Source organism: Brassica napus, chromosome C4 (assembly GCF_020379485.1).
Source record: "Brassica napus cultivar Da-Ae chromosome C4, Da-Ae, whole genome shotgun sequence".
Classification (NCBI taxonomy): Eukaryota; Viridiplantae; Streptophyta; class Magnoliopsida; order Brassicales; family Brassicaceae; genus Brassica; species Brassica napus.
This window is the reverse complement of record NC_063447.1, coordinates 9,375,198-9,394,691: the sequence shown is the minus strand read 5'-3', so window position 1 is coordinate 9,394,691 and position 19,494 is coordinate 9,375,198. Positions and strand designations below refer to the sequence as shown.

Genomic DNA, 19,494 nt, shown 5'->3' with positions numbered 1-19,494 from the left:
CTCTATTGGGCACCTGAGAGCTGTACAAACAATTTGATCTACAATGGATTCGAATGGTTTCAGATTTTGACAATGTAGTATGATATCAAATCAAATTGTTACTGTGGTATAATGAGGCTCAAGAACAAGGTGGAAAGAAAGCTGATAAATATAATAATAATAAACATAACTGGGCCTACTACTACAGTCAGAAATCAGAATAACAAAGGCTTGGCGTAGCCTTAACGCTTAACCAGAGACCGACTAAGTGAATATATATATGTTTTACGATCGCGCAGACCCGCTCGAGAGATAAATTAGACTAAAGGAGGAGACGAAGATTTGTAACACTCAGGGCAAAAAGAAAGAGAGAGATGCAGATCTTCGTGAAAACCCTCACCGGAAAAACGATAACCCTAGAGGTTGAGAGCAGCGACACCATCGACAACGTCAAAGCCAAAATCCAGGTTTCAATTAGGGCTTCTTAGTTCGTTTTCAATTACGAAGCTCTTGGTTTCGCGAATCGGTCTGAGTTAATTGATTTGAATTGCTTGAGAACTAAACCACTAAAGATCAACAGTAGTCATCTTAGATTTTGCTTGGAAGATTACTGTGTGTTGAAACTGAGCTCTGCATATGTTAACTTTGAAACAGGACAAAGAAGGTATTCCACCAGATCAGCAAAGGCTCATCTTCGCCGGTAAGCAGCTTGAAGATGGCAGAACCCTGGCGGATTACAACATCCAGAAAGAGTCTACTCTTCATCTCGTCTTGAGGCTCCGTGGTGGTACCATGATCAAGGTCAAGACCCTCACTGGCAAAGAAATCGAGATTGATATCGAACCAACCGACACCATTGATCGTATCAAGGAACGTGTCGAAGAGAAAGAAGGCATCCCTCCCGTCCAACAAAGGTCACTTCTTTTTATTGCATATGTTGTTGTCATGTGTTTCTTGTTGGATTCTAAAACTCTTTTAAGAGTTTGTTTTGCAGGCTTATCTATGCGGGAAAACAGCTTGCTGATGACAAGACGGCCAAAGATTACAACATAGAGGGTGGCTCTGTTCTTCATTTGGTTCTTGCTCTTAGGGGTGGTGGTTGTGGTGTTCTTACTCTCTGATTGTGTTTGAAATCAAAACATGTATCTCTTTTTTTCTATCTATTTTACTCCTATGGTGGTGGAAATTGGAATATTATCATGTTTTCTCTGATTCTGTTGACTTCATATGAACACCCTCATTTTGATATGATGATATTGGCATGTTGGTTATATTGTCTTCGGGATAATGCATCTATCATAGAATAAATAACACATCTATTATCTGAAATAATTTATGGGATTACACAAAACAAAAGAATACTCGCATGAAATATATTTTTAACTTTGGACCATCACTTCCGAAAGGCATCATCATCCCTCTCAAGTCTTCTCCAGAATAAGTAGCGATAGAGGCGACCTGAAACACACAGTCGTTTATAAGTAGAAATAAGTGCTCATACAAGCAAAGAAGACTGTGATCCATATAGAGATAGGGGATCGTACAAACAAAGAAGACTTGGCTTATCGTGTTATGACTCAAATTAACTCTTGTTTTTCCTTTTTAAGAGGTATATAAGTTCTATGGAAAGATCCATATTAATTTCCAAATGAACCCAAAGCAAAAACCTATATCCGTGTGAGTGTTTAAGAACAAATTGATTTAGTTTTACGCATTAGATGGATCTAAATGTGTCAATCGGGATGGCTTGACCCGACCAGCTCAAAACCCGCAAAGCCCATTAATATATATACTTTTTTGTAACACTGCTACTTCCATTCATAAACTTAAAAGTTCAAAGGAGAAAATACATAAGCTTCATTCAACAGAGCTTGCTTTGCTAAAGCGTCAGCAGCCTTGTTGTCTGATCGCTGAATCCAGCTAAAGGAGACATAATCAAAAGCAAATGAAAGGTTTGAAATGTCGGAGACAATTCCATAAATCTGAGAATTAGGAGCCTCTTCATGGATAGCTCGTATGAGCTGGAGAGAATCAGATTTGCAGCTTACACGCCGGATGCCCTTGGCGATGCAGCAGATGAGAGCTTCTCGTAGAGCCAGTCCTTCAGCAACCAGAGGGGAGTTGACAAAGTGGCAGTGTGCCATAAAGGAGCTAGATTGTCCTTCTTCTTTTATAGTCCATCCTAGTCCCGCCAAGTTGATGTCTGTCCTCCATGCCGCATCTGTGTGAAACAAAGTGATGGTGGTTGGTTCAGTAGGTCTCTGTTTAGGGGGGTAAGCCTTCAGCGTAGTGCCTGAGACTTGTTCCCGGAGCGATTCTTGAGCTACTGCAATGGCCTTCATGATCACTTCCTCCGGTGTGGAGTCTTTGTTGTTGAAAATACGGTTGTTTCTTACCAGCCATAGAGACCACAGAATCCAAGGAGCCAGCGGCCCTAGAGCAACACCCGTCGGGGGCAGACACTTAAGATTGCAAAGGGTTTGCCAACCTGTAGCTAAATCTAGCAACCCTCTAGTATCAATACATGAAAGAAATGGGGCTAGCCTCCACACCTTGCAAGCGAAATCGCAATGAAGGAATAGGTGGTTGATAGATTCAGCTGAGTTGCATCTTGTGCAGTTTGGGGTGGTGCCAATATTTCTCAAGGCATGGAGGTCGCCGACATGGAGTGCGTTTTGAAAGATCTTCCACAGAAAGAGCTTAATCTTCGGGGACGTATGTTGGTTCCATACTCCTTTTTCCCAATCTATTATCACATTCATGGTCGGGGGCGGGTCTTCTTCACTAAGCTCTAACGCCTTATGATAACCGGACTTTGTCGTGTACACTCCGGACGTAGTTCCCAGCCAGATCAACTTGTCGGGAGCTCCTATCGTACTTGGCTTTAAGCTAAGGATGCGTTGCTCTTCGAGTGGGAGTACATGTTGTATGAGTGCTCTGTTCCATTCTGTACTGTTTGGCAGCATAAGGTGCTTGACTGTCCAGTCGAGATATTGCTCTGGCGCCGGGCCCATAGGGCGAGCTTGGGTAAAGAGACTGAGCCAAGGATCAGTCCAGATGTTGATATCTTCCCCGTTGCCAATCGCCCAGCCTGCATTACTCATCATGAGATCTCTGCCTATTAGTAAGCCTTTCCAACCATGGGATTCTGCAGTTCGGTGTGTTGCTTCTAGGAAGGATGTATCGCCGCAATACTTCTCGGTGAGTACTCTACTCAATAGGCCCGAAGGGTTATGATAGAAACGCCAACTCAGTTTCGCTAGAAAGGCATCGTTGAAGCTTTCGAAGTTTCTAAAACCCAAGCCTCCTTTCTTCTTGGATTTTGTCATCTTAGTCCATGAGACCCATGCCATTTTCCTACTGCCGCTCCCACCGTCCCACCAGAACCTGGTTACCGCCGATTGGATTCGCTTACATAGAGAGCGGGGCAGTTTAAAGCAAGTCATGGCGTGTGATGGGATAGGGGTTAGGACGCTCTTGGTCATGATCATCTTGCCTACCGTGGAGAGGAACTTGTTAGACCATCCCTTTGCCTTTACTTTGATCCGGTCCACTATCGAAGTGAAAAGGTCTCTTTTCTTGCGGCCGAAGTGTTCGGGAAGCCCCAAATATTTGCCGATGCCACCTTCTTTCGGAATCTGAAGATAGTCCTTTACCATTGTCTTGAGCGAAAGTGGAGCTTTCCTAGAGAAGGTAATGGAGGACTTGTTTGCGTTGATTGACTGTCCCGAAGCCATCTCGTACTATTGGAGAATCTCCTTCAAGACTAGAGAGTTGTCTTTGTTTGCCTTGGCGAAAAACATGGTGTCGTCTGCAAATAGGAGATGGTTCACTTGAGGGCAGCCTCTAGCGACCCGAATGCCGGTCAGCTGACCCGTTTCTTGAGCTCTGTTACATAGTCCCGAGAGCACTTCACTACAAAGGATGAAGATGTAGGGTGAGAGAGGGTCTCCTTGTCGGATGCCTCGACTCGATTTAACCTGTCCTCTAGGCGAGCCGTTGATGAAGAAGGCATATGTAACAGAAGAAACACATTCCATGATCCAAGCTATCCATTGAGAGTGGAATCCCAATCTCTCAAGGACTAAACGGATGAACTCCCACTCAAGTCTATCGTAAGTTTTGCTCATGTCGGTTTTAACCGCCATGGAACATCGTTTCTCCGCCTTGGAATGCTGGAGGAAGTAGAGGACCTCATGGGTAATCGGAACATTATCTGAGATCGCTCTCCTTGGGACAAAAGCGGATTGGTTTTCAGATATGATGCTTGGGAGCAGCGGCTGTAATCTTTTGGTGAGGATCTTGGATATGATCTTGTAATAAACATTGCATAGGGCTATGGGCCTGTACTCCGCGACTGTCTTTGGACTGTGGACCTTCGGAATTAGGCGGATGAACGTCTCGTTGATATTCGGTGGTAGAAGACTTGTCACAAAGAACTCTTGAATCTCTTTTATGATGTCTGCTCCAACTGTCTCCCAGTGGGTGTGGAAGAAGCCGGCGGAGAATCCATCCGGTCCTGGTGCCTTGTCCACGTGGATGGAGAAAGCCGCTATCTTTATCTCCTCCGGGGACGACAGTGCAATCAAACGCTCATTCTCGTTCTTTGATATAACCGGCTGCAGCGCTTTTTCCACCACTTTCGCAATATCACTCTGGTCACTGGCTAGCGAGGTGAAGAGATTTTCAAAATATTTCACTATGACGTGGGAGATCTGCTCTTCTTGGAACACTATTTCCTTCACTATCCTCTATCACTGTAAATGCGTTAGCTCGTTTGCGGTTCTTTGTAGCTGCATGGAAGAAGCCGGAGTTACGGTCTCCCAGACGTAGCAATAACAACCGGCTTCTTTGCCGCCAGTAATCTTCTTCAGCCTTATATGCTTTCTTCAAATCCTCGGAGATCTGGTGGATGAGCTGTGTGTCATTTGCGGAACATGATTGGGCTTCTTCCAATTCCCGTCTTTTCTGATCAATTAAGAGGCGACTATTTTCCTGGTGCTCCTTGTGCCAACGTGAGATAACTCCTCGGACAAGTTTGATCTTTTCCGTTACTGAGAGATTTGGAGCTCTGGTCCAAGCGGTTTGTATCAAAGTTGTCACTTCAGCATTATCCTTAAGTCGTCGATCATACCGGAAGATTCCCTGGCGTTTCTTCTTTCTGGGTTCAAGGACTAAAATGAGAGGCCGGTGATCAGAGCCTTCATAGGCGAGGTACATGCATCTTGCGGTTGGGTATTGCTCAGCCCAGCTAGAGTTTGCTGCAGCTCTGTCCAGCCTGCAGCGTACGAAGTGCTCTCCTCGCTGTCTACGCCATGAGAGGGAGTCCCCTGAGTGGTGTAAATCAAAGAGGTCACCCTCCGCAAAGAAGGTTCTCATGTCCGAGAAGGATCCTTCAGGCCTCTCCGGGCCGCCTTCTTTTTCATTTGCGCATAGAAGATCATTAAAATCTCCAGTAATAAACCATGGGGAGTCTCGTAGATCCGCGAGATTGATCAAGTGATTCCAAAGGCGTTGTCGCATCATTATCACCATACACAAAGGACGCGAAAAAAGTTTTGCCCTCAAGTTCAATACAAGTATCAAACAGGTTCGGGTTTGCGTCCAGCACTTCAAGGTTCACTTCTTGCTTCCAGAAGAGGGCGAGGCCTCCTGCTCCATGTCCAGAAAGAGGGACTAGATCGTGATATTCGTAGCCTAATTGCTCAAATTTTTTCAGAACAAAGCTATTGGGGTTTTTTGTCTCCATGAGGAAAATGATATCCGGGTTGACGCTCTTCTTGAGCTCCCGAAATCTTTGGGCTGTCAAGGGATTCCCCAAACCTTGACAGTTCCAACTCGCTATTTTTAAGGAACGAGAGTTGACGGATTCCGAAAATCCGCCTTCTTCCTCTTTGAAATTGTTGGGATCATGTTACAGAGAAGCTGATTCTCCGAGTTGTTGGAGCTTGACTTCTGTTTGTTGTGTTCTTGGGAAACCCCTTTTTTCCTACGCAAGGGCCCAGCTCCAGCCTCAGTGCCTGTTTGTGTCGGGATTCTACGTCTGCAAGTGGGCGCTTTTGTCTGTTGGACCTTTTGCTTGCGTGAGCTAGCTCCCGCTAGAGTCTTGGGGCTATTGGAGACCTTCCCTGACCCTGGTGGTCTCCCTGGTTTGCCTCGAACCACCTCTGGTGCTGGAGGGGGCATGTCTTTAGGAGGTGAGATTGGTTGTCCCAGTCGGAGGAGAGCTGGGGTTCTTCTTGGGCTTGTATCAAGGTCTCGTCCTGGTGGGATTCCAGGTGGGGTTGGTGATCCTAATCGGAGAAGTGCTGAGGTCCTTTCTGGGCTGTTTGTGTGAATGAGTTCAGGGTTCTGTTCCGGGTTCTCATTGTTCTGCCTAGCCACTGCGAACCATGCCATTTGCGCCACTGATTCCTCTAGTTTGCCTGTTTGGTCGAACTGTCGTAGCCTCTCCCTGCGTACTGCGCTCTCTGATGGGTCAGCACACGAGGTGTATTGGATCATGGCGTCTCGGAGTTCTTCCCGTGCTACATTAATAGCTTCAGTGGGGATCACTATTTGTTTGTTTCCCAAGGGAGTTCCCTTTGATTGGTTGGAAGCGATCTTTCTGCAGGAGCTTGACTCCTCGTGGTCTGGCTCTACTCTCCCCGATGGTCTGAAAGATAGTCTGTCTCGGACCGGTTGAGGTGGTTGGGGGGGGGGGGAAGAGGGTTGCTAGGGAGTTGCACCGGTATACAAATCTCGCGATAAGACACACCTCGTGAGTTATTTCTTTCTGTACCACGAGAATCCAAGCGGGGAGGAGCATAGGGCTGATATATTCTATTCTAGCTATGCCGAGATGTTGTGTTCTTTCCATAGACCTCCCTATTGTTTCGGGGGTGGTATCTCTGGCTTTCGCTGTTCTGGAGCTCCTGTCTAGGTTCTCGGTTATGCGTGTGATCGTATCTGCGATCATCTACTCCATATCTCCCCGCCATTGTGTTTGTTGATCGTCTTCCAGGGGAGCTTGCAGACTGGGAGCGTTCTCGTGTGTCTGGGGTGACTGTCTGGGCTTCCCTCTTTTCAGCTTTGGCTCGGAGGCAATCTCTGAGATCATGGTCGAGTCGAAAGCAACAAGAGCAATGTTTTCCAATTTTTTCATAAACCAGCTTTGCCTCGACCTCATCACCATTTGGGTATTCAAGAATAGAACTTGTAATCAGCGGTAGACGTCCATTGACATGAACCCGCATACGGACCATAAGTGAAGTGATCTCAGCTGCTTCAAAGATCCCAATATCTTCCCCTATGGTACGGATAGTTGGTTCCGTCCAGAGGTGGAGGGGAATGCCTTGGACTTTAATCCAGAACGATATGAGGCTAGGGAAGTCCGGTGCTGTCGTCGGTTCCCACCGTTGGACTATGACCATCCATTTAGCGTATTGGTAAGGTCTTTTGTCTAAGACCTCAAGTAAATCTGCTTCACTATCGAATTGAAATTGGAACATTCCTTGGCCTAGGTCGGAGCCTCGCGGTCTGCTTCCGTTACTCCACTTCTCAGTGAAGAAAGGGATCAACGACCAAACTTTCTGCACAGAGGGGTTGGTGACTTTACCCACAATCGTGAGGGAATGCTTCTGGATAAGATAAGCGTTGTCAGGGGCTTGAACCTGAACTCTCGCCTTTCGTGGAGCTTGGTAGGGTTCCGAGACTAGTCCCTTTCCTTTTTCAGCCATAGAAAGTCTTCTAGTGGTCATGGTGTAGGTGTCTCCCGGTGGTATGCGAAAACTCTGAGCTTTAGTGGGTGGGAGGCTTAAGTAAGCGAGACCTTGAAGGTATCTTAAGGTCGAAGAGAGGCTCGTCTGACTTGTTAAGAACTAGAAGCAAGGAAACCCTTAAACTTTCTAGCACAAGTTCTGAAGTGGGAGATGTTGGGTTCAGCTCCGGTAGTCACCGGAAGTCAGAACCAGAAGCGCTTTAGGCGGTAGAGGAGGAGAGGCGGAGGTGGCAGCCTCCATTGGTAGGCGGATCTCTAGGTTTTGCGCCGGAGTGTTCGATCCTCCTCACCGGCAAGATTATTGTCCAGGGGTTTGAGAGAAGGTGGTGAGCAGGGACTGCTATGTAAAGCTAAAAAAGGGAACAATTTGAAAAAAATTGATAGGAATGGCAGGTTTTTTTGCTCAGAATAGCAAAAAGCAGTGAGTGACAAGGACGTGTGCTTCACGAAACCACCGGGTAAAGACTGTCGCTGACAAACGTGCCTGAGAGCATTTTCCTCTCACCTCTCACCTCTCACCTCATTCCCTCTCATAGCCCATTAATATTTAAACCCGCAATATCACATTATAAACAAAGTAAAAACAAACAATATTTAAATAATGAAATGCAAATGAAAATTAAGTATTTAAGAACGAACTTTTGTTAAGCGTAGACGTTCCACACTTTTTATTCTCGACAAAATATGTTCTATATGACGAAAAAGAAGTTGTCAAATTTATAAGAGATATTCTATAGGATAGTCATTTTTAAGTTTTTGTCGCAAAAATAGTTTCAATGAAAAAAATGACCAAAATAAGTTTTATTAAATGTATTTTTACCATAGGATTAACTAATTTTTACCATATGGTTAACTAATCTAGATTTAGGGTTTAAAGTTAATGAGTGGAGAATTAAAATTTTTAGAATAAAAATGGGCTATTTGGTCAATTTCTTTTTTGAGGGCTATTTTTGTGACAAAAACTTAAAAATGGCTATCCAATTTATTATGTAACTTTTGTAATATTCAAATTGTAAAATATATTTGCATCTTTCATATTCGATTTACTAGAATTTGAATCAGAAATCTCTATGATATTATTTGAAAAGTCATCTTTCTATGTGTCAAGTTCACATTACTTTTTATGATGGTTAATTACATAGGTATTTTTAATGAATTAAAACTATTACATATAATTACCATTATAAAATTTATTTCATATAATTACCATTTCTAAAATTTATCTTCCTTTTTAGTAAATTTTGTTAATAGGATTTTAATTTAGTTTTTTTTCTTCCAAATAACATATTTGAAATAATTTGTTTTGCTTTTAATTTACAGAAAATAATGTTTGAAATAAAATTATGGGGTGGATTCAACTAAATAATTTTTGTTAAACCACTCTAGAATATCATTTAAAATCATGAGATTTGAGTTTTTAACTTTTCAACTAAGAAACTCAATCCAAACACTCTAAAATCACTTGAAAACTTAAAAGATTCCACACCTTCAAATATTTTCAATAACATTGGATTTCAAAGTACTTTATAAATGAACAAATTCAATAACAATAAATTTTATATACATTTTTAAAATTCTTGTTTGAATAATAGTAAATTTTTCATTTTAATAAAGACCACCTAACTCACAGCTGAATAAGGTTATTAATTACTAACCTTGTAAATTATTTGATGTAGAATTTGGAGTATCCACGTATTTTTTGTAATTGTATTATGTTGTAGATCTGTAGCTGTAAGAAATGCAAAAAAAAATAAAAAGAAAAATATTTCTACAGCTATATATATTTGTTTCCCTACATGTTAAAATTAAATATTTAGCAGCAAGATTTCTATACCTAATCTTTTATTATAGTTTCAAAAATTAATATAAAACATAATTAATAATTTAAAGGTTGTAAATAAAAATTAAGATGTAATATGAATGGCTTTATTTTATTTATGTTATGAAACTTAAATTGTTTCACTTAAATTAACATAAAACATCAGTTATTATGAAACAGAAATATTAATAGTAATAAAGACCATATCAATTTCCATATTTAACTTCCATATACCTTATTTAAGACCTTTAAATCTCCAAGACTAAATCCAACATAAAATGGAAAGTATTTTAATTTTCCTGTAAGTTAACATATCATTTAAGGAAGGAAATATAGAAAATATTTACAGTTCAGGAATAAAATCCTATAGTTCCACAATTTTATATATTTCCATATATGTCACACCGAATTTTGATGTATAAAAGAACCAACGCAACTAAGAAAAACAAAATATCTAATTAATCACACAATTCTTCCTCCTCAACAACCCAAAACATTGATAACCTCTGTGAGCAATGATGAGAGGTGCTGCTTCGACCGAAGTAGCAGCAGTCATCGTAATAATGCTAGCGGTATTGAACCAATTAGAGAGTGCTACCGCTAATGCTTCATTATCATCAAACAAAAGTTCTTGTAATATTTATAGAGGAAGTTGGGTCTACGACAATTCTTACCCTCTCTATGATTCCAAGTCTTGCCCTTTCATCGAGCGACAGTTTAATTGCAAGTCCAATGGTCGCCCCGACCAAGGTTACCTCAAGTATCGTTGGCAACCATCCGGTTGCAATATCACAAGGTTATTAATTACTCCTCTTTTTATATACATTTACAGCGTTATCGCTACATAAATCTGGTGAGGTTTTGAACATGTAAGGATTTGCTGAACCATTAGCATTGTCACACATGCATGTGTCTCGGTTATGTCTAAGAATGAAGCAGAATTAGTTTTTATTGAAGACCGTATCTATAATCCAGTTGCGTGGTGGATAACAAGTTTATTTCATTAAAAAATATAATTTCATGCATCTAATAATAATACTTTACTTTTTGTAATGTATTTTTTTTCCAAAAATAACAGAAGTTCAGAACGATAAATTAATGAAAAAGGCTAATCAACCACAAGGGAATAAATAAATATTTTTTTTTTCTTTTATGATCTTTCCTAGAAATATTTTAAAGTTGAGTAAAATTTATTATTTTTGATGAACGTGTATCTTGACGTGCAGATTCAACGGCTTAGATTTTCTGGAAAGATTGAAAGGGAAGAAACTCATGTTCGTAGGCGACTCACTGAGTTTAAACCAATGGCAGTCTCTAACGTGTTTGCTCCACAACGCCTCACCAATAGCTAAATTCACCATGACTCGTTCCCCTTCTGGCCTCTCCGTCTTCTCCTTCCCCGTAACGTTCTAACTCCATTATAGTATATCCTTTTTTTACTCACAAGGTATCAGTCCGGTTTAGATTAATTCTGGTTCGGTTTGTATAAATTGCATGCATATGCAGGCTGACAATGCAACGATTATGTTCTCCAGAAATGCGTTTCTGGTGGATATAGTCGGAGCTCCACCAAAGCGAGTGATGAAGCTCGACTCAATCTCGACCGGTTCGCTGTGGAAAACCGCAGACGTTTTGGTCTTCAACTCTTGGCATTGGTGGCTTCACACCGGCAGAAAACAACCGTAAATTTTCATTTCATAAACATTTTGTATATCTTCTACGATCTAAAGATTTAGTATATAACTACTGTAATTATTTGGGGATACAGATGGGACGCAATTGAGTATGGAAATGTAACGGTTAGAGAAATGGACCGATTAGTGGCGTATGAGAAAGCCATTAGAACTTGGGCTATGTGGATTGATCAAAACATTGATCCTTCTAAAACTAAAGTCTTTTTCCAAGGTGTCTCTCCTGACCATGCCCGGTAAGTTCCTTCTTCATATATCTCTTTATTTATTCCATATTATACATACTATAAATCATCAACAACAATGCTGACATCAACTATAAAGGTGAAAGACTTTTGGATATAAGTTTCGAATTCTATACTGTGTTTTGCTTAGAAATTTCGTGGTTACATAAAACGGTTACATAAATATACATTTTAGGCTTTCATATAACTATTTTGATAAAGACTTTGAAATAGTTAGAAATTAGATTATTTACATTGCTGATATTACAGGTCAAACGATTGGTCGAAGCAAGGTGGTAATGGCAGCTGCATTGGAGAAACAAAGCCGGTTACGGGATCAAACTATCGGGTAGGGCCACACCCAGCAGAAATGGTGGTGGAGAAAGTTATCAAGACCATGAAGAATCCGGCGCGGTTAATAGACGTGACATTAATGTCTCAGTTAAGGAAAGACGGACATCCTTCGGTCTATGGATTCGGTGGTCACAAGAACCCGGATTGTAGCCACTGGTGTCTTGCTGGAGTTCCAGATAGCTGGAACCAGCTATTGTACTCTGAGTTGTTTCATTCTTGATTCCTGATGGATATAGAGAGTCTCGAACATAGCTCAATTCATTATTGTACTGTGGTTATTTTGAATAAATTATGGCCCAAGTCATTTCGGCTTATGATATAGTTTTGATTGAAAGATGTCTTAAAATCATCACTCAACATCTCCGTAGGTACATACACGCAATCAACAAACAATTAGCAAGGTAACATCTTTAGACGCATTGTATTTTATCTCTTCAAATCTCCATATACATTAGAAATTCTATAAATCAATACTCCATATATTAATAAATAAAATAAATTAATATTTTTTCCGGAATTGAATAAATTCAAAACATAACACAATTTGACAAAAATTAATAAGATAATAAATATTTAATTTTTCTTATAAACCCATGATCCTAATAAAACATAAATTAATAATTGCTAGTATGTATGAAGTTTATATAATATAAATATATATTATAGTATTTATATTTATTTACAGTGAAATCTATTTCTAATTTTTATTAACATTTTGATGCTATTTTGTCAGATAATATCTAAACCCCATCAAGATTATATATTGCATATCTCAATATAACCAATAATCTAAAATACAAATAAAATAAAAAATGAGTTTATTAAATATAGCGAATACACAACATCATAAAAAGTTTTTCTTTTGTTTACATAAAATATACACATAAATATATTAATTTTATAAATATTTTATTCTTTTTAAATTAAATTTTTATAAATTAATAAATTAATAAATATTAAAATCTCCGAATTATTAACGAATAAATTTCTCAAAATTTCATCATATAATAAAAATATTTTATTATGAACGAAAATAAATATTTTATTAAAAATAAATTTAACCCAATATTATACTTAAATCACTTACTAAATGATAAATTCCCAAAGAGTACATCTAAATTTTTTTTCTAAATAGATAATTGGTTCTTCTTTTATTTATTTTCTTTAATAGTTGAAAGATCTTGTGAGAACTCTTTGATAATGATGTTTTAGCTACACAATAAGGCACTGTTCGTATCTGTATTTGATGCAGCATCTAGATGTATCTTGATATTAGTTTTAATTTTTTATAATTAGTATTTGTATTCAGATACAACATATGGATGTTAAGTTGTTCGTTTTTTTATTTTATAATAGTATTTGAATACTATTAGTTAAAATGACTAAACGAGCATGAATTTTATTCTTAATAATGAATAGACTATAATATTCAAATAATTATTTGGCATTTTTTGTGTAAAACACGATTTTGCAGATTTTGAAAGAAAATTAATCTCGCGATTTTAACTAAAACATACAATTTATGGTTTTCACAAGAAAACACAAAATTTCGGTGTTGGCGGGAAAACACATTTCCGGTGTTGGTGAGAAAACACGTTTTCAGGTTTTGGAGGGAAAATGCAATTTTGGGTTTTGGCAGGAAACCCCATTTTCTGGTTTTGGCGGGAAAACATATTTTTAGATTTTCACGGGATAACACCTTTTCAGGTTTTGACATGAAAACATATTTTTTTTGGGTTTCGGTAGGATACACGTTTTTGGGTTTTGGGGAAAAAAACATGTTTTTGGGTTTTGGGGAAAAACGCGTTTTCGGATTTTGGCAAGAAAATGTGTGTTTTTTTGGCGGAAAAATTGTTTTCGGGTTTTCGCGAATAACGCATTTTTGGGATTTTGGCGAGAATATATGTTTTTAGGTTTTGGGTGGGAAAACACATTTTGGGTTTTGGCAAGAAAATGAGTTTTCTAGTTTTACTGGGAAAACATGTTTTTCTGGTTTCTTCGGGAAACGTGTTTTTCGGGTTTCGGTAGAAAACGTGTTTTCAGGTTTCGCGAGAAAACACATTTTCGATTTTGGGCGGAAAAAGCATTTTTAGGTATTGGCGGGAAACACACATTTTTTTATTTTGGCGGGAAAACGCATTTTCTGGTTTCGGTGGGAATACTCATTTTTTGGTTTCGGTGGGAAAAATGTGTCTATGGGGTTTCAGCGAGAAAATACATTTTCTTGGATTTCGGCGGGAAAATATGTTTTTCTAATTTTGACGAGACAACGTATTTTTGAGTTTTGGCGGGAAAACTCGTTTTTTTTTGTTTCAGAAGAAAAACTCGTTTTCAGCTGGTTTCGGTGGGAAACACACATTTTTGGGTTTCGGCATAAAAACGCGTTTTTGAATTTGACGGAATACATGTTTTTTTTTGGGTTGCGACGGGAAAACGTATTATTTGATTGTCGTCTAACAAAACTAAAATGGCAAATGTTGACGTTGTATTTCCTACTTCTCAATATATTCGGCCAAATTTCGGTAGTTCAAAAGCCAAATGATGAGAACTAAAATTTTATTCATTTATTATCTTTTGGGATAATCTATCTGAACTGAAAAAATTGAAAATAATTTAGGTACTTTTAAATGTGAGTTATTTTTTCTAATTTATGTGATTTATTTTGATAAAACCAAATATTTTAATTTAATATATCATAATGTAGTTAATAGTAATATATCAAAATTAAATATAAATTCGTGAAGCTTGATTTCAGGGCCGACTTTTTGTTCTTCGTAATTCTAATAGATTTGTACTGGGCCAAAACTAATATTTAATTTTAAAATTATAAAAAATTAAGGTCCAATCACATAGTGATGTAGGGTTTAAGTTTGTCATTATGTTCTATAAATATCTTTAGTCATATGCAAAATTCGCCGCACCAAATCTTTTTAGCGGATAAGAGAAGATTTCAACCTTAACTGTGCAGCAAGATCGGAAGGTAATACAAATCTCTAACTTATAGATCTGTTTTAAGGGATATGTATCTTATGTAGATTAAATCCCTATGAACGGTTTTATTTTATTTTATTGTCAATTGTTTTATATCAGTTTAAAGAAAAGGATCCATTAAAGATTGTGTGTTTAGTTTAATAAATTAATGGTTTATAAACATGTATGAATTTCAACAATATGTCTCTTCTTTTTCCGCTATCTATCTTTGCAAGTAATTCATATCATTAAAAGTTTAAATCTTATTTTTGTACAGGTTTTTTTGCGTATTAAGTTTTCGGTTTACAAATATCTTATTTGCTTAGCTGTTTGTTCTCAGTTAGTCTATGTTAACAAATTGTACTGGGTTTTACATTTGGGAACATATACATCGGTCACTGCACTATTCTTTACTCTATTTATGTTTATTAATGATTCTTTGTTGCTGCTAAATAGCTTGCGTGGCAGTTTCAAACTAATCAAGCAGATGGCTGGTGTTAGGCCCTTAACGGAGGAGGAAAAGGAACTTATGTCATTATATGGCAAACCAATTACCGTATACGACATTCTTCAAGCTTTCTCACAAGACAAGGTATGCATTATTTTTCTCTATTTTTTCCTATAACATTTTTTGTTCTAGCTCAGAAGTCAAAACCATTTTATTGTATCTACAAGCTTTTATTATTTGTCATGCAGCCACGTTTCTTTCCAAGGTGTTTGAGCTACAAAATACAGGCGAGGAAAAATAAGATGTATGAATCTCTTCTTTTGATGTTAGGTTATCAGTTATCACTGTTCTAATTTAGACTATTCTAAAACGTTATATATACATGTGTGTTTTCTTTTCCAGAATTATCATTACAATCAGAATTTATGAAGTCTTCCTAAACTTTTTGGAACTAAACTTTAAGTATCGATTTTCAAACAAAAAAAATAAAATAATTTATGTTGTTGCATTTTAGATATTTTATCTTCTATTTACTAGTTAAAATGAATGGCTTCTTCTCTTCTCATGGCACACTTTTATTTTTCGTAGGGAAAGTCTAGGTGAAATATCAATTTACAACTATATGAATTGTAACAACATAGTACTGAAATCCCAAGGTGAGTCTTTACTTGGTTTCGCTTCAGAATCTGTTTTGTTTTCTTCTAACAATTGTATTAAGCATCTACACACATTTGAAAATGTAGTTGTGAAACAGACTTCTTGCCCATTTTGCCCAATGAAATGTGGAAGCCTCAAGGTAGGCCCTAGAACCAAACTTTCTATATCTTTCATTTTAAAACAAATAAGGATCTGAATATTTCATGCTATGTGCAGGGCGTGAAACATAATTTGACGTCATCCCATGCCTTATTTGACTTTAACTTTCGGGTACGTTGTATTTTTAAGGATACGCACAACTCTTTTCAAGTTTTCTTGTGATATATTATAAGTAACAATATAAGTACTCTTGCATGTTTTAGCTGTCCGAGAATGGTCATCCGAACATTGATGTCTCCGTGAAACCTGATGCATTCAAAAATGGGGTTAGTATATATGAAACTACATACCCAACATTTTAAGTTGGTTTAAAAATAATTTATTAGTGTCATTATTTTGACTCTACCTTAATTTCTTATTTTTAATATATATCAGGTACTAAATTATGATTTAGAGGAGCACAATAGTGTTAATTTCAAATTTTATCAGTAAGATTTCAAACTATTTTACTCTACTTCTTAGCTATGATTCATCATCATCTTCTTAAAGCTTGCCAAACCATAATTCATGCAGCTCGAAATCCCGTATGCGAGGAGGCCAAAGGGATTGTCGTAAGAGACATAAACGTTGTAAGATTTTTGAGAAGTATTCAGACGATGTCCCTCGTGATAAAGCAAATGAATTGCCTCATGTGAACGGTGATAATATCTCACCTCCCTGGCAAGAACTCCCTTTCCGGAAAAGACTAGCCACATTCAGACAACTACTCAACCAGAGATAGGTCAGTGTTCTAAAGCTAAGGGACCTCGTGCTACTAGCAGAAAAAAGTTGTATCCACAGCAGGTCGAGGCTGAAAGGTTATGATGTTCTTTGTGTTACTTGTTCCTCACAGAATCTTCGTCCTTATGATTTTAGTAACCAGTATTATTATACCTTGTTAATTTCCAGAATCTATCTTCTTAAGAGTCGGCAGTTCTATCACTCAATGGTTTAGTTTAAACCATGCTGTCTTTGTTTCATTATGTTGGAAATATATTTTTACAAGCATATTGGACCGAGTAAAAATGAGTATATGTGAACACAGTTTGTAACTTTGTACTAGTGATAGGTAAAAGTTTAATCTAATGTATAATAAATGATGGATTTTATATGGAGAATGACAACCACATTTTGCAAGCTCAAGAGCCGGGTAAAATGATGGAGTTGTCTTTGAACTTTTAAAAAAAATTAAGCTCAATTGATGACTAAGCTATGTTATTTTGGTGACAAATGACACCAAGCTTAAGCTAAGTAAACCTTACTTAGTAATTAAAATAATCAACTTGGTGAAAAATAGCTTAATCTAAGTAAACTTGTTAACTAACCAAGATAATTTAATAAAATATGGCTAAAGCTTAGTAAACTTTATGACCAATGTATAGGTTACTTTATGACTAAATGCTTGTTAAATTTCACTCATAAATAGATATTTTATCTATCCATTAAATGTCACACTCACATCACAATCTTACACATGATAAGCTTTCACATATAAAGTTCCAGCAATATCTAAAGTTCGCATATTCTATTTTGGATGAAGCAATTTATCATGAGACTCAAAAATCGTACAAAACCGTCTCATTTACGGGCAATTTATTGAGCTAAGGAAAAATATCAAATCTCGACTCCACGTATTCATTTATTTTTCTTAACGGTTTCAAACATTTTCATACTCGTTTTGTTTCGTAATTTTCAATCTAGATTCTGGCTCCTAACCCATTATACTAACTAAATAAGTTGCACCTTGAAGCCAATGATTCTGGAAGAAGTACTGTCTGATGCAGACAGCAAAAATGAAGATGAAGATTTAAAAGATCTTCAAGAACGCATGGTATTTCATTGTTTCTTATTTTATTATTTTCATTAAATTGAGTTATCAAGAACATAACTTACACCAGAGTCCTTTGTTTTCACAATTTCACAGAAGCTTGATCGGTTGGTGGATGCGAGCGATAAGGAGAAGAGATTTATGTGGCTTTGGAACACATTTGTGAGAGGGAAAAGGTAGCAATATGATTCTATTTCTGCATGCCTTCTGGTTCACTCTCTCGCGCACACTGCCTCAGCAACTACTTCAACGACTACGTCAAGACATAACACTACAAGAAAATAGCTCTATTGCAACAGAAAAATTGCAACGTTCATTTTCGTTAATATTTTGCTATGATTATTGCAATATTTTTGCAATAATAAATATTCGTTACACTTTCATTACAAATTTATTGCAAAATGTCAACTATAATAGACGTTGTAAGTTTTCGTTACTAAATTGCAACCTTTTGCGACATAAACAAATATCTTGCGAATTTTGCAAGAAAAATTCAACATTTTTGAATCATTGTTAAGTTGCAAAAAAGATATAAAAAAATATGTGGCAAAAAATGTGAGGGTAATTATATTTTTTATAACTTTTGTTTATAGAAAAGGTTAATATTTTCGTATATTACCATTTGCATCAATTAAAACATTGTTTCATTATCTCATCGCCCTTACTTTTTTCATGGAACAGACTGGCCTTGTGAAGAATGACAACATCAAACTGTTCTGTTATAGTTGACATTACTTCAACTTTCATCTTGATGTCTTGTTCCTGTTTTTTTTTTTAACCTTGGTTTCATACTAAGAGACTACCGTCTTATGTACTTTTGGCTTTGCCACTTCTTTGATATGAGATTGTTAAGAATTATTAATTAACTTCGCCTCTTCTCTCTGAATGTCTTTTCTATCCGGAGATAAATCTAACTTTTTACTACAGTTTTAGTGTAATTCTTGTTTCTTCTCTTCCAAAGTTCATGTTTTACTACGTCGGATGGATCATAGATCACGTGAGGAAGATGGATTAAACATGTACAATGTGGACGACTTCAATTAAAAACACGAGCTCTGAAGATTACAGTCCAAGTCAGCCCAAGCACACGCAAGGCCATGGCCTTAAAGATATCTCTGGGAATTTCCATTCTCATGGTCTATTAGTTCTGAGTCTGTTTTATGTCTTTGGTTTGGCATTCTACCCTATTACTTATCTGTAGAATTGTATGTTTTCACTTTGTAAGCATCTTTTCTGGTCATGGTATATTGTCTAGATGTGCTTTAAAGAGCACGATTAGCCACAGGTAACTTCTCAAATTTCTTTTGCGTCATTGCTGCAAAATGGATTGTTACGTAATTCCTTTGTTTATGTGATCTTTCTTGTTACGTAATTCGCTGGCAACTACTAGAATATTATTTTATTGTGTCAAATGTTGTTTCCGCCTTATATTTTACCACTTGACTTTTGGTTTGTTTAGAGAATAATATATTAACAGATATGGATAACCCATTATTAAGATTTACTTTAGATTTTATTGTTTCCATATATATAGAGAGCTTTTTTTTTAACGCTGATTTATTATGGCATTACAATTATTAGAAAGATTACATAGACGATTTGACAACCGACAATACTACCTGTCTTA

General features: G+C 37.3%; 3 protein-coding genes across 4 annotated transcripts; all 3 read left to right on the top strand.

Annotated features, from left to right (window-relative positions):
- Positions 1-84: 84 nt before the first annotated feature.
- LOC106396103 (ubiquitin-NEDD8-like protein RUB2) lies at positions 85-1,250 on the top strand. The gene is made up of 3 exons (XM_048754635.1): positions 85-446; positions 634-893; positions 974-1,250. The coding sequence occupies exons 1-3, from the start codon at positions 354-356 to the stop codon at positions 1,098-1,100; spliced, it is 480 nt and encodes a 159-aa protein (XP_048610592.1). The 5' UTR covers positions 85-353; the 3' UTR covers positions 1,101-1,250.
- Positions 1,251-9,520: 8,270 nt separating this feature from the next.
- Positions 9,521-12,138, top strand: LOC111215993 (protein trichome birefringence-like 43). Its single transcript, XM_022720263.2, has 5 exons — positions 9,521-10,353; positions 10,784-10,958; positions 11,064-11,239; positions 11,326-11,484; positions 11,743-12,138. The coding sequence occupies exons 1-5, from the start codon at positions 10,073-10,075 to the stop codon at positions 12,044-12,046; spliced, it is 1,095 nt and encodes a 364-aa protein (XP_022575984.2). The 5' UTR covers positions 9,521-10,072; the 3' UTR covers positions 12,047-12,138.
- A 2,574-nt stretch (positions 12,139-14,712) lies between these two features.
- Positions 14,713-17,094, top strand: LOC111215992 (polycomb group protein FERTILIZATION-INDEPENDENT SEED 2-like). 2 transcript variants are annotated; one of them, XM_048754634.1, is made up of 9 exons: positions 14,713-14,806; positions 15,253-15,388; positions 15,493-15,548; positions 15,833-15,900; positions 15,988-16,040; positions 16,118-16,171; positions 16,264-16,326; positions 16,436-16,488; positions 16,574-17,094. In XM_048754634.1, the coding sequence occupies exons 2-9, from the start codon at positions 15,284-15,286 to the stop codon at positions 16,779-16,781; spliced, it is 660 nt and encodes a 219-aa protein (XP_048610591.1). In that variant the 5' UTR covers positions 14,713-14,806; positions 15,253-15,283; the 3' UTR covers positions 16,782-17,094. The 2 variants fall into 2 exon arrangements, with proteins under 2 accessions (XP_048610591.1, XP_048610590.1); XM_048754633.1 differs by lacking the exon at positions 14,713-14,806 and having other exon boundaries at positions 14,862-15,388.
- The last annotated feature ends 2,400 nt before the right edge of the window (positions 17,095-19,494 follow it).

Coding starts and splice junctions, on each gene's coding strand:
- LOC111215992 (XM_048754633.1), top strand. CDS start 15,218: ATGTTTATTAATGATTCTTTGTTGCTGCTAAATAGCTTGCGTGGCAGT. Junction 15,549..15,832: donor CAGGCGAGGAAAAATAAGAT/GTATGAATCTCT, acceptor TATTTTTCGTAG/GGAAAGTCTAGGTGAAATAT. Junction 16,327..16,435: donor CTGATGCATTCAAAAATGGG/GTTAGTATATAT, acceptor AATATATATCAG/GTACTAAATTATGATTTAGA.
- LOC111215993 (XM_022720263.2), top strand. CDS start 10,073: ATGATGAGAGGTGCTGCTTCGACCGAAGTAGCAGCAGTCATCGTAATA. Junction 10,354..10,783: donor TCCGGTTGCAATATCACAAG/GTTATTAATTAC, acceptor CTTGACGTGCAG/ATTCAACGGCTTAGATTTTC. Junction 11,485..11,742: donor GTCTCTCCTGACCATGCCCG/GTAAGTTCCTTC, acceptor CTGATATTACAG/GTCAAACGATTGGTCGAAGC.
- LOC106396103 (XM_048754635.1), top strand. CDS start 354: ATGCAGATCTTCGTGAAAACCCTCACCGGAAAAACGATAACCCTAGAG. Junction 447..633: donor ACGTCAAAGCCAAAATCCAG/GTTTCAATTAGG, acceptor ACTTTGAAACAG/GACAAAGAAGGTATTCCACC. Junction 894..973: donor ATCCCTCCCGTCCAACAAAG/GTCACTTCTTTT, acceptor TTTGTTTTGCAG/GCTTATCTATGCGGGAAAAC.